We start from the raw sequence: 14,942 nt of genomic DNA, 5'->3' as shown, positions 1-14,942 counted from the left end.
TGTACCAAAGAGATGTCCCAAGAGGGGATGAGGCGTGGCCTAGAAGGATTTAGTCTCCGAGCACCTCTCAGGTGACTAGGTCGTGCTTTCCCAAAGACCTACCGTCTACTGCATCGTTATGTGCTCCGATAGCAGCCATGTACACTTTCAAAGTGGAGGCAGATAGCCTTTGCTCCAACCTCTCCTGCAGGAAGGAAAGCACAGAGCTGATCCGGCATTTACAGGGGTCTTTGGGAAGAACACTAATAAACGAACAGACTCCACTTCAAGGCATAAGCTCACCTAGTAGAGGGGGCTCTGGCTTGAGTGATAAGGTTTACCACCACCTGTGGTAGGCTACTTCAGTCTGCCGCGTCCCGTCCAGAAGCCACACGTGGAGGTTCCAGAGATCTGGACACGGGTGTCACAAGGTGCCCCATCCCTGAGAAAGTAGGTCCTTCCTCGGGGGAATCCACCAACTGATCAGAAATGACTCAATATCAGCTTGACCTGGGTTGAGCCTGCATTCTCCCGGGAATGTAAGCTGTGGTGAGAGCGGGTCAGCTCTCCAGAGGAGGAGATGGTGATCAAATTGCAACATGCGATGTGAAAGTAGACCACCTGATCTTGGATGTATGCCACCATTTCTGCATTGTCCGTCCAGGCCAGCCAATACAGGGAGCGGAGCGGAGGAAGCATCGAAGCAGCTTCGGGCAGTAAAAGATGCACAGATGCACCTCCAACTGTGCAGCACATCTCACTCATCAATGTCCATTGGCTTGTTTTGTTACCACTTGAAGGTAATTGGGGTCCCAAGTGAGATCCCACAACGTCAGTCTGTCAATATAATGTCAAGCTTGGCTGACTGATAGGGAACTCAAATTTCCACACAAGCTTTTTTCAATTTAAAAAAAGGGCAATAACATCACCCATCACTGCAGAAAACATTTTATTCGGATATGACTCAGTATATTTTGACTGCTTTAAAACAAATCAACTATTGGCCGGGTCAGCAATTCATCACAGTTTGAATCATAAAAGCACCCAACAATGAATCACTTGCTGTTTTCAGCAGGACAAACAAGGACGTGTCAAAGGGGGATGTCAGACAGACAGATAAATCTATAATCCAAAAGTTTAAACATGAAAGTGAAAAATGATCACTCATGATGAGCAATTCTCCCAAATGACTCATCGTTCTGTCTAACGTTTTTTAGCCAAAAGGACACAATACACATCACAGCAGGAAGAACCTGTTCTCTGATCCCCAGTATTTAGTCCAAATGTACTTGACCAAGAAACATTGTAATACCTTTTTCTCAGTAATATGCAGCTGAATTGAAACTAAAATGAATTCAAATCTACTACAATGCCTGAGTAATATGTCACTTAGTTTGACTGAGGAGGTTTTCCATTAGGTTTTATTGGTTCATTTCCAGCTGGCCAACACATACACACAAACAAACACACATTAACACACACAAGCAGTGCAATTATCAGTGCCTGTTTATCTTTATCCTGTGGAAAAAAGACACATGCTGGTACATTTTTAATCAGGGACATTATTAAGAAAGACCATATTTTGAATAGAGAAAAAATAATCATGTCTACAAATCATATTTGCACATGAAACACACATATTTTTAATATACATTCATATTTAATAAATGTTATACAATACAGTTACATTTTTAACATTTTAAATTAGCCTTATCCAATTGCCAATTAAGTTAAAGAAATGACTTTTGATGGACAATTGATCACACGTAAACCACCAAATAACGTTTTACTGAATTCTATTGCATGGCGTGATTTGATAGATAAACAGACTAAATTATAAGTCATGTTCACTGTTAAATTGATGAACCAGTTAATCCGGTTCATGAATCAGATGGAATTGAACCGGTTGAACTCAAATCAATTAACAGGCTCAATGATCCAGTCAGAGCAATTCTTGAGTTCAACAGAGGTGAAGATTGTCAGTAAATAATTAAATTGTGGTCTGTTCATTCCACAATGTAATTATATGATTTAAACCCTTTTTCACTTTTCAGTATGATCTGATTATAAAAAGCTGCATAAAGATTCCTAAAATCTTCTTTTTGTGTTTTACCAATAAAACAACATGTATTTATTAATATTTTTAATAAGAATTTATTTTTATATTTTTGGTTTCATTTTCATTCTAGTTTGTTTCAGCAAATTTGTTGTGCTTTTGTCTTTTTTATATTTCTATTTAGCTTTCATATATTTTTATTACAGTGTTAGTACTTTTATTTTAGTATACTTGTTTTATTTCAGTTAGTTGCCAAAACATTTTCATTTGAGTTTTATTTTTTTCATCTAATATTTATATTTCGTTTTATTTCAGCTTTATTTCAATTAACAAAAAAACTGTTTTCAACATTGATAATAATAATCAAAAGTGTTTTTGAGCAGAAGATCTTCATATTAGAATGATTTCTGAAGGATCATGTGACACTGAAGACTGGAGTAATGATGCTGAAAATTCAGCTTTACCATCACAGGAATAATTAAAATAATATTAAAATAGAAAACAGTTACTTTAAATTGCAATAATATTTCACAATATTACTATTTGTACTGAATTTTGATTAAATAAAAGCAGCCTTGGTGAACATAAGAGACTTCTTTCAAGCACATAAAAAAATTATGTTTTCAAACTTTTGACAGGTAGCCTAATGGACATTTACATTATTAACAGTAATAATTAATTATATCATTTTTGAATTATTGATTAAACTATGAAAGTGGCGCTCACAGCCCCATAATTCATATGCACCTTTCAATTTATAAAATAACCTTGATGCATATCTGACCAACTTGCCCATGACAAACGAACCATTGAATTAATAGATGAGATTAAACTGCATTATTCTGGAAGGGCTTTCCATTACTTCACAAAGGGAAACATCATCCATCTCTGAAAGAACAAAGATAGACTTTCGAACAAGAGGGCAAGATGAGGGCTCTAATCAAAGATGCTTTTGGTGACACATAAAGGGCTTATCAAACTCATTATCAGCAAAATGGGCATCAGATGAATCAATGTGAGCCGCAGGGAGGTGTTGTCTTTGCCAAAGCCCCGCTGTTCAGAGCCCTCGCTGCCAGACAGCACTCATTAACTCACCACAATACAAATGAAAGGGACTCAATTGGGAAGGACAAGCGGCGGTCCAGTGATTTAACATCAGGGTACTGTTCCGTCTCTCTCTCTGGGTCGCTCGTTTTTCTCTTAACCCCTGTCTGGTGCTTTTCACGTCTCTCATTCAGTCTTGTTCAGTCGCGCATACTTCAATTTAACGCCACGCTTCAACTCATGCGGCTAGTTCAATGTCAAGAGTTCAGCCGCTGCTGTTCACTTCCAGGAACTCGAAACAAAATATTCGATAAACCTTAAAGTATGACCACACTGTCCAATCTATACACTTACATGACGATAGGATAATGCCATGTTTTTTTTTTAGACTATATGGAATCACATTTAGTACCCTTTCAATATGTAATTTCATATTGTCTGGGCATAAATAAAGTACAGTAGCAGTACTATAGTACAGTGAAGGTATCAGATGGTAATACTGATAAAAACCATTGTGCTGAAATTCATATAGCATGGTGTTATCATGGTCCTCCAAGGCACATTCAAGAATATAATGAAACGACAATGGTTCCATATCACAAAACAAATCATGGACTTTTTTAGTGACATTAGAGTTCGGTTACACTTTATTTGAAGGTGTCTTTGTCACGGTGTAAATATACTGAATAATATTAATTAACATGAACATATACTATATGGTTATGATTAGGTTTAGTTTCTTGTAATTATGCATAATTTACTGTTAATACAACAGTAACAAGGACACTGGTATTTATTTGATAAAATGTACTTGGAGAACTGAATTTTACATAGTAATCCCATGTTTCACTGTAATTCCACGGTTTTATTATGGTAAAACTGTTACTATCATACTATGATAGACTATGGTCTTTTTAAAATGGTAAATATAAAAAAAGATAATCATACTATGCTATATTTTTGGACATAATAGAATTCTCAAAAGTTCCTTGCATTACCATTTAAATACCTTTAAATACCGTTTAAATACAAAAAATACTGTTTTTGGGACAAACTATACTGTGTACTGTGGCAGTAAAAGGGTACAGTAATGGTATCAGATGGTAACACTGTGGTAATTTTAAATATACCATGGTGTAAATGGAACATTTCATATTCTCAATGTTGAAAACAGTAGTGTTACTTAATATTTTAGTGGACACATTTTGTTCAGGATTATACATGTCTTTAGTGATTAATGTTAATGCATCCTTACTGAATAAAAGTACTATATAAAATACTTGATCTGTAGTGCACTAGAATAGACACATTCAAAATGGCTACTCAGCCTGACTTATTCTCTCCAGACCAACAAAAACACAGCGTCAGTTTGACAGAACGTCAGTTTCATAAACAACTAATTGTCAGTTTCCACTGATTGTAAGTGAAAAACTGCTGATCAGGGGTATGATGCTTGCTTACATCAGCCACGAGGTACTACATCACTCTGTCTGATGAAGGCAGTGCTATGAGCAACATGACAGGAAGTGATGCGTTCAGCAACCCCGCAGTCCTGTAACCTCCTTGTGTCTGGCTCTCTTAAGTCAAACGCCTCTGTCTGCTAGTTAGAAGCGACAGTGGACACCTCAGCTGAGCACATGATGACGCACCTGGGCGACTAACTGGAGATAAGGTGAAATCTGCCCTGACACTTGGCTTTGGGGCCAATTTAATGTCACAATAGTTACGAGTGCAAACCCAACAGGATTTATACGAGGACAGCACATGTACAAAAATGAAGACAGTATTTTGAATGCATTTGCGTTTTATTCAAATTGTTCACTTAACATGAATTTAAAAGGGTGAAACACGAAACCATTTCTTTGTCCACCTATTTGAATTCAAAATACATAAATTCAGCTCACCTGCTGAGCTTGTTGGTTCAACTTAAAAGCATATATTAAAAAAATCTAAACTAAGTTGTAACCTAAAAGCTGCTTTAAGATGCATTGCTTATGTTCCTGAATGGTAAAACTTCGGAACAAACTGTAAAACGTTGAATTAGTGTAACGTAATGTTTTTAGGTTGATTCAGGGATGTTCAATTATCTTTTTCATTTGAATAAAAGTTGCTGGCTTAAATTAAGTACAAACAACTTGGATGTTTAAGTAATTTCAACTTGACAACTTATTTTAATGTGCAAAAACACGTCACATTATTGATCATATTTTTTTTACAGTGACCATATGAAGCATATCTTTTAGTATAGTAATAAACTACAATAATCTAGTATATCTTTGGGGTTTTTTACGCATTACGTATGCACTATTATATTTTAAGATTGGAATGCTTAAAAGTTAAGAACATGAAACAATGTTTGCAACCCATTCTACATTCTTAATGCATTCCCAATTGAAACAGGATATTCAACAAGACAAAAATGTAGCAAAGCTGATGGTGTCCATCAGCTAAAGTAAAAAGAGGCCGTTATAGCAGAAAGGAAGCAGATGATGGGATCTGGCAACACCAAGGTTATGGGTTCGATTCCCAGGGAATGCATGAACTGATAAAATGTATATACATTGAATGCCGTGCACGTCTCTTTGAGCTTCAAGAAAAGCAACATCATTCATGAGGCAGAGCAAGTTTTTTGCATTTTTGACAAGCTTTTTTATGATAAATTGCACAATAATCCAAGAATGTGCATTAAAGTAAATAGGCTCCATTTTAATTTCATGTTGTCTTTAGAAAAAAAAAAGCAATTAGCATATGCGTTTGCACTTACACTAAGCTAATGAGAATGAAGATGAGCTATTGTCACTTCGGCTGACACAAGAGACAAATGAGCTGAGTTCATGAAGATAAAGCATTTTTAAACATCATGAGTCCAAAAGCCTGACTAGAATTTTCCACACTTTGAGCCCCTGCGGTACAAGGAAATCTTCCATCTAAGACGCCCCACGCAGTATTTGTTTCACCTTCTCTGTGCCACAAGCCCTCCAGACTATCAGAGCAGCAAATAAAAGGCACCTTGCAGGCGAGAACTAAACAAACTGAGTTTGGAATTACAGACCCCAGCTTTCAGTCTAAACTCAATCAGTTTCCCTTCCCTCTCTCCTCGCTGAGGCAAAGGCACCCTGAATTACACCGGCTGGAATCGATGTTCACTGAACTAGAGACAAAGAAAAAGGTGCTTGTACTCCATGATAATCGTATCATTTTGAAAACATTGTAGCGCACACAAAGTAAATTCATAAATCCGTTATCTGTAAATCTTTGTGTAGAATGTACACTGCCCTTCAAAAGTTTGAGGTCAATAAGAATTTTCTTATTTAAGAAATTAAAACTTTAATTCAGCAAGGATGGAAAAATATGAAGCAGCACAACTGACTTCAACATTGATAATAATCAGAAGTGTTTCTTGAGCAAGATTTCTGAAGGATCATGTGACACTGAAGACTGGAGCAATGATGCTGAAAATACAGCTTTGATCACAGGAATAAGTTACATCTTAAAATATATCAAAATTAGTGCTGGGCAACGATTAATCATGATTAATTGCATCCAAAATAAAAGTTTGTGTTAACATAATATATATATGTGTGTGTTGACTGTGTATAATTATTATAAATATATACATGCATGTTAAGAAATATTTCCATATACATACACACACATATATATATATATATATACATCATTTATATTATATATAAATATTTTATATGTAAATAACACATTTTTCTTAAATATGTAAATGCATGTATATTTACATGTACAAAATAATGAATAATGAATTAATAATCACAATTAATCGTTGCCCAGAACTAATTAAAATAGAAAACAGTTATTTTAAATTGTAATATTAATAATTCACAATATTCCTGTATTTTTTTATCAAATAAATGCAGCCTGGTGAGCAGAAGAGACTTCATTCAAAAACATTTTAAAAAAAAATCTTATCAACCCCAGACATTTTGTACTGTACTTTACTGAGGATGGCTTTTATTGCTCACCTATCACAAACGTATAACCTTAATTATATTATTAGTTCAAATATAAATATTTACAGTATAATAAACATGCATGCTTGTAAAGCGGTTATAGTGTAAATCTCCCAAAACCTCTCAAGAACATTAAATGGTCATACATCACCTTCAAATCAAAAGACAGAAATAAGAAAATATGTTTCAGAAAAAAAACAACCAAAACTATATTACAGTAATGAGAATAATCTTGGAGAGAGAGAGAGAGAAAAAAAATCAAACTAACTAAACAAGAAAACAAACAAATGAATAAATCATACATTACAGTATTAAGAATTCTGAGGTAAATCTGTGAAATTGTTGTGAACACAAATCATTTTTTCCCCTTTCAATTTTGGAATGAAATGTGACCAGGTCGTGTGTTTGTGAGTTCCCCCCTAAACTTGTCTGCATGTAAACATATCTGACAGTCTGTTTACTCACCTCCGAGGAACTGCATGCCCCCTGCTGCGCGCCCGATGGTTCTGGAGATGAGCTCTGATATGCAGCAGCCCATGAGCGCCGTGAGCGCCACCAGCAGCAGCAGGCCACATCCCACCCCCGTCACCACCGTACAGATCCGCCACTCCACGCTCGGGATGCCCTGGAAGCTCGCGTAGCGCCCGCACTGCTCCAGCATGACCGTAGCCTGCCTCTCCTCGTCCCGCACGGGATACGAGCACCGCCGGAAAGTGCCGAAGGACACCGGCTTATCCATCTGTGAGCCCAGCAGCCAGTAGGGCATGAAGAAGCCCACGCATGAAGCTGCTGCGCTCAGCAGGGACACCAGAGCCCAGATCATCCCGGTGCACGTCAGGCTGGACGCCATGCTGGACAAATGCGTTTAAATATTGGACACGCTTCCAGAAGACAGCTTGCGGGAAAAACAGAGGATGTCACGAGAAATAGTTCCTTTTCCCTTGTTGGAAAGAGGATGTCTATCTCCATACGGTTTTCACCATGGTTCTGTCTGCCGTCACCTGAGGAAGAAGCAGTAAAACACACTGTCCCATCAGTCTTCAGAATGTTTCGACTAACATTTAGCAATCAGTAAGAGTCACAATTCCTGTATTCTGATGCAACAATATTCATATACACCAGGGGTCCTTCACTGTGGCCCTCGAGATCCACTGTCCTGCAGACTTCAGCTCCAACCTTGATCAAACTCATCTGCTTTTCTAGTAATCCTGAAGACCCAGATTAGCTTATTCAGGTATTTGATTAGGGTTAGAGATAAACTCTGCAGGAAATTAAGGGGCGCTAGCCTACACCATTTTCAACTAAAAAAATTAAAGTCCCCCTGTGGTGAAAATAATGTTGTTTATATGTCTATGTGGTGTTTTTAATATGCTTTAAGTCAAACCCATATGCAAATTCATAAGTCAACACCATTGCTGAGTATTTTCTCCTTAAAACTGCAGTGAACCAAAAACACAGTTTGAAATCGCTGGTGTTTCTGACGTCACAAACTACCTTGTAACCAATCAGGTCAACAAGTGATCGTCAACGAGTGGATCTCTGAGCCGGTGTGAGTGAGTGGAGGCGGGGCTCATTTGCATATGCATAGAACAATACTAAATGAGGCAAGGGTGTAGAGTTAGATTTAAGACATTTTAAGGCATCGTGATTTTTTTTTTAAGGAAAAAACATTTAAATATGTAATTTTGTTGATCAAAGATGAGTTTTAAGGGATAACATGATTGACTTCAGCGGGACTTTAAAAGTGTTTCGGACGTTCATTTACAGCGTTTTGGGGGCCTGAAAGTGCAAACTTTAAAAAAAAGGGTTTCAAAGTGCATGTTTTTAAAAAATAATTCTGTTATCGTCTCCGTTTAAACTACAAAAATGTGAATTTGTGGAAAGGCTGACACTATGCGCATTACGTGTTCAGTCTATAGGCGCGTAGTTTTTCTTTACAAAGTGACATCGCCATCTACTGGCCTGGCATGAATAATACAACGTTTTTGGCGTTTTCACAGATCTGTGTGAATGGGGATCGTGACAACGTTTTCACCTGTACGCGAAGGAAAAGATTTTCCTTTTAGTACATCATTGTCGTGTAAACGTACCCTAAGTGGACCTCGAAGGCCAGAGATGAGAACATCTGGTATACACTATACAACTGTTCAAAAGTTTAGGGTCAGTAAGATTTTTATTTTATTAAAGAAAATAATACTTTAATATAACAAGGATGCATCACATTTATCAAAAAAGTAAATACATTTATGATGTTACAACATATTTTGTTTTCAAATAAAACTTGTTCTTTGATTCAAAACATCAAAGAATCCTGAAAAAAAGAATTATTACAGTTTCCACAAAAAAGTAAAGCATTACAACTGTTTTCAACAATGATAATAATAAATGGTTCTTAGGCATCAAATCAGCATATTAGGATGATTCTGAAACAGACTGTATAAAAATACAATTAAATAAAAATAATCCATAAATAAATTAACAAACAAACAAGTAAACAATTCCATTCCTATTTGTTCTCAGAATACTTAAAATGAATGAATGAATGTTTCATAACATGTCTAACTACAGTACCTGAATTAAATTTAACAAATGATTTTAAGCTTCTGAAGTTTAACTTGATGTTTGTTCATCAGTTGTTGTTAATAAAGTTCTTACTCAACTTCTTTAAAACATGCATGAAGAGTGACCATTACTCCATATAAGGCCGACTTATGGGCTCAAACATCTCATATAAACACAAAAGATTGCAGTGACACTTGCTGAGGAAAGGAAAGGAAAGGAAAGGAAAGGAAAGGAAAGGAAAAGAAAAGAAAAGAAAAGAAAAGAAAAGATTGATGTGGTAACATCTTGATTTTATTACTTAAAATATTATTTGATTTGCTAAACGAATAAAAAAAAGTTAAAAAAAAAAGCTAATTTTGAGGCTCGTAGGAAAAAAATCCATAAGGTAACTGAACATTTTAATTTTTCACAGTGAGAATATTTACAATAATCAGTTATCGTTAATAAGTCATAACTCATAACCTATAGTAGACTATGCTTAAACAGATCAGCCGTGCTAATGACATTTCTATAGCCTGTATGAATTAGGCTACATTATTTAAGGGTGTTAAGGATAGTTTAGCTCAATGTAGCCTAATCATATTTATTATGCTATGAATGTAAATTTCTACAAAGTGTTTGCAATGAGGAGCTATGTTAGGGGCTCAAACATGTAATATGTACAGAAAAGAAAAAAAAGGAAAAAAGTTTTTGACAAAGCTCCTCAACAGACTGATCATCTATTAATAGTGCCAATGATATGCGTTGATAACTCATGCCATGCAAAAGACTAGCACGACATCATGCAAAACATGAATAACCATAACAAAAACATATTGTGTGATAACTTACATAGATAGGCCTATATTCTGACTGGCGTGTTAATTCAAACTCCGGTCCAGCTTCATATGGGACCGTGAAGAAGAAATAAACTTTGTCCGCACAACGGGGCGCAACTCGCTAGACACGCGCAGAAAACGCGCGTTAAATCCCGTTAAATGGGGGTCTGCTGAGGTCTGCTTGCGTCTTTCTGTTAGTTCACTGACACTCCTGCAGGAAAGCGCTGAAATAATCCCAGTGTCATTAATAGACGCGAAGTTCTGAGCAGTGTGTCCGTGTCGCTGCACTGAGCGCAGTGTGGCAGCAGTCAGACTCTCGCTCGCTCTCTAAACCACTAGAATAAGCTCCGCCCACCGGCCTGCTGCCTCAGAATCACACCGGGGCTAGTTGTCACACTTTTTACTCCAGTAAAACTTCCCAGGGTAGATTTATTTTAAAATCAGTTTCTATACAGACACATGCCTTAAAGTCTTTACTACTACTACAAAAGAAAAAAAAACTGAACATATCCTTTGTTAATTCCCAGCTGAAAAATATGCTGATCATACAGTATATCACACACACATATAACTTCTGCTGGGAATATTGTCTATGGTATATGGTGTCACAATGGGAACCTGTTTTTTCCTTGATACCAATTTTTTCAGATGAATACCTGCGTTGGAAAATAAAAGAAATAGGCCTGTTGTCTAAAGCAGGTTTTTTTTTTTAACTGCAGGGAACCCCAGGGGAAAAGTTTAGAGAAAACAAATAAAACAAATCTAAAGTTAAATAGATAGTAAAATAGGATTATGACTAAATAAATAGATTTGAAGAAAAACTGATTTAAATCATTTAAAATATTTAATAAATAGCTACATAACAAATATTTATGTAAGCCTAATTAATAGCAATGTATTTAATAAATAACAATGTTTAATAAATAATCTAACAGTAAAAAAGACATAATAATATAACATAATAGAAACCAAACATTTTCCAAATAATATTCAAAACGTGTTTTTAATAAAATTGTTTCATATAGAAATTGAATAGGCTATTTATACAAAAAAATATTAGCTACTTTTAATTTTTTTTTGTAGGGAGGCTCCCTCGCATATTTCATATTTGGGTGTCTGTGGCAAAGCTGATCTATAGAGATAAAGGAAAGAAAAATTAAAGTAGAACTCATCAGTGTTTTAAATGTTTTATAGGCTTTTTTCAAACTAAATTTATACAATAACACAATTATGAAACAAAAAAGTATCATAGAATATCAAAACTATGTGATTAATATAGGCTACTCAAACATACTCTGATATACTCTTAAAGGGTAGCTAAACCCTAAAACAACTTTTTTTTTTTAATGATCTGTAAGACTGGGGCTTTATTAATGCTGTTCATTGATTCGAGTACTTCTTTTGACATTTGGGTATAAAGTGTTTTAATTCTACAATATATGGTGTAAAAATGTCTTCAGGCTGAACAGTGGCTACTGCAGTTGAATTTTCCTATTGGATATTGTGGTACTGCATGACGAAAGCAGGCACCAGCTCACCACGCTCTTGCCTACAGAGAGATGCGGGTCTCAGGTCTATCAAATCGAACTAAAACCATAAAACAAACAAACAATAAAACTGTCACGGTTCTTAAAATCCAAATAGGTGTCTTGAAATCTTGCATAGGAAACTGGAATACTCAGGAAGGGTGCAGGTAACATAAACACAACCAACATTGACAATGACCGACAAAAACCTGAACCAAACAGGAAGTATTTATACACAAGGAATATGAGGGGACTAAATGGGAACAGCTGGATGAGTATTAACTGATTAACTCTATTAAGAGACTAACGAGAACTAATACAGAAAGACAGGAATGAACCTAAAAGAACATAATTGTGACAGAACTATCCCCTCCTGCAAGGCGTGTCCTCGTGCCGTAACTGAAATTCTCACTGCAGAGAGAGAGAGGGGGCTTTGGAGGTGGGTGTGTAGCTGGTGATGGACGGTGGGAGGAGCCAGTGTGAAGCTTTGGCAGAATGTCCATGCAGAACCAAGGGACCAACTGATGGAGGCAGAACCAAGGTTCATGGACACCCTAGATGGAGCTGCTGGCTCGCGGGACTGATGCGGTGACAGGGATCGGCAGACCGGGGAAACGACGGAGGTAGCAAGGGCGGGGAAGCCGGAGCGGAGCCGATGGGCTGACAAGCCGAAATGGGAGGTGGAGACAACCCTAACTCTAACCCTAACCTGCCCGAGGTGCAGCCGGGGACTCGATCTCATGCTGAGCTGGTCAAGGGGAAGCCCGAGGCGAAGTCGAGGAGCCACACGGAGCAAGCGGCGGGGTAGAGCCGAGGAGCAGGACAACATCAGTGGCACAAACGGATCCAGGGAACTGGCCAAAACCAGTGGAGGAGATGGGACCAGGAAGTCAGGCGGGTACATCGGAGGAGGAAGATCTCCAGACGGGACCGGAGAATCCAGGCAGTCGGACGGGACCGAAGTACAAGGCGAAGACTCAAGGGTGGAGACTCAGGAGGGAAATGGATCCGCAGACCACATATCTATTAGGCAGAGGTCCTGGGCAGCTTGCATCGGCTCTGTGATGAGCCTGGTAGTAGGCTCTGGTTTGTGCTCCCACTCTGCCCCGCTGATGGTGAACAGGGATTATCCCTGCTGTAGCATCCACCACTAGTACACCACCAGTGGCCTGATCTAGTATATGATGAGCCTCTGCAAGACCTGTATGTTCAACTTTAAAATCTTTGTTAGGTCGGTCATTCTGTCACGAGTCTTAGAAGAGACTTGAAATAGGAAATCTCACAAAATAGTCCTTTAACAGGAGACTGGAATACTCAGGAAGGTAGCAGGTTACATAAACACAATGATGTCTGACAACAAACTGAACCAAACAGGAAGTATTTATACACAGAACGTAGAGGGGACTAAATGGGAACAGCTGGACGAGTATTAACTGATTAGTAACCAGAGACTAACGGGAACTAATACAGAAACGACAGAAATGAACCAAACCGAACATTATCGTGACAAAAACAAGAAAATATAAAATACAAATAAATAATTATATTTGTATTGTTTGTTCTCCTTAAGGCCTGTTCACACCAATGACTATACTTATAATAATAATGATAAAGGTATAGTTCTAAAAAAAAAAAATTATATTATAGAATAACAGAGTCCACAACACAACTACAATGATAACGGCAGTTGATGAACGATAAAATCATTGACAGCCAATCAGAATCCATTCTGCTTTAAAGAGCTCCAGCATTTAAAGTGACAGACGACAAAACCGCAGCGTCAGCTTAGAATAAACAGAACGATGTGCGTTGGTGTGGATGCTAATATAGTTATCATTATAGTTATTTTTTTGTATATTGTTCTTGGTGTGAAAGGACGTTTAGATTTTACCAAGAGAATGAGAGCAATTGTTCTGAATAGAAATTAAAATTAATTCTTGATTGAATAATTATTGCGAGTGCAGCCTTCTGACTGAACAGTGCAAAATAAGTCTCTGACTAAAGAGCAGCTCAGAAAAACTTCTCAGAGGACAGAAGAGATGCAGCATGTGTGTAAATCTCAGGGGATGCTGGTTTAAAGTGGTGCGTGCTGGAGGAGTGACCATAGCTGTGAATAATTCACAAAGACTCACAGCCTGAAACACTACAGAGAGCGTAACCCTGTGCCCCACCTCTTCTCTCCCTTTAATCCCTCTGAGGAGAAATGGGCTGAAATTAAATTGTTTTTGCCCTCTCATGTGCAATATATCAAGTGTAGCGTCAGTTCTGTCAAGTGACGTTAGTCAAGCTCGCATCAGCTGACTCTCAGTTGATCCACATCTACCTATAGGAATACGACGCCTATCACTGTATACATATATAAGCTCCTTCAGTATTATCAGCAGCTATCACGTTTCTCAGGAGTGAATTACCCTCCTCCATCCCCAGCTCCTCCTCTCATCAGTCAGGATTTGGCATTCTGATTCCCCTTGAATCATAATAAATTCTCGAATTATGTTGTACTTTACAATCTTGAATTAATGATATCTGCGATATCTGCATGTTGGTTCTGTTCTATTTAAGGGGAAACAAATTGCTGCTCTCCCTGCTCTTATACATGCTAGGCTGCATGGATGTGCAGGGAGTTCTTGCCCAGAACAGAACCATACCGCCAATCCAAACTGTATGCTAATAGTCAATCGTATTTGAAGATAGTGGTCCTGACAGAACTGTAGTTGTTGTGATTGTTCATTGTCAAGGGAACTCCCCATTTTCCCTCTGGCAAGGTGAAGTAAATGTCAAGGCACTGGTTTGAAGTGATCTGTTGTATTTTAACAACAGTGATAGGCACAATTTGTTAGGGAATTAAATTGAAAGAAAGGTGTGTCAGCTCAAAAGATCATTTTTTAAATTATGTTTATGAACTAAAATATTCATCTGGTTAAAACCCACCCCAAAACAATCCAAACCACTCTCATTATCATGGGGCTGCCTG

The 14,942-nt window shown here is 37.4% G+C and overlaps 1 protein-coding gene across 1 annotated transcript in view; it reads right to left on the bottom strand.

The window, feature by feature from the left end:
- LOC143715895 (LHFPL tetraspan subfamily member 6 protein) overlaps window positions 1-10,779 on the bottom strand; it is a 98,723-nt gene extending 87,944 nt beyond the window's left edge. The window contains exons 1-2 of the mRNA XM_077207752.1: window positions 10,456-10,779; window positions 7,528-8,063 (exon numbers count right to left, since the gene is read on the bottom strand). Of these exons, the coding sequence (XP_077063867.1) occupies window positions 7,528-7,912 (385 nt within the window). The 5' untranslated portion in view covers window positions 7,913-8,063; window positions 10,456-10,779. The remainder of the gene's footprint in view (window positions 1-7,527; window positions 8,064-10,455) is intronic.
- Between the last annotated feature and the right edge of the window lie 4,163 nt (window positions 10,780-14,942).

Source organism: Siphateles boraxobius, unplaced genomic scaffold (assembly GCF_051911475.1).
Source record: "Siphateles boraxobius isolate OS27281-9 unplaced genomic scaffold, OSU_SipBor_1 6, whole genome shotgun sequence".
Taxonomy (NCBI): Eukaryota; Metazoa; Chordata; class Actinopteri; order Cypriniformes; family Leuciscidae; genus Siphateles; species Siphateles boraxobius.
This window is presented reverse-complemented; position numbering and strand designations above follow the sequence as displayed.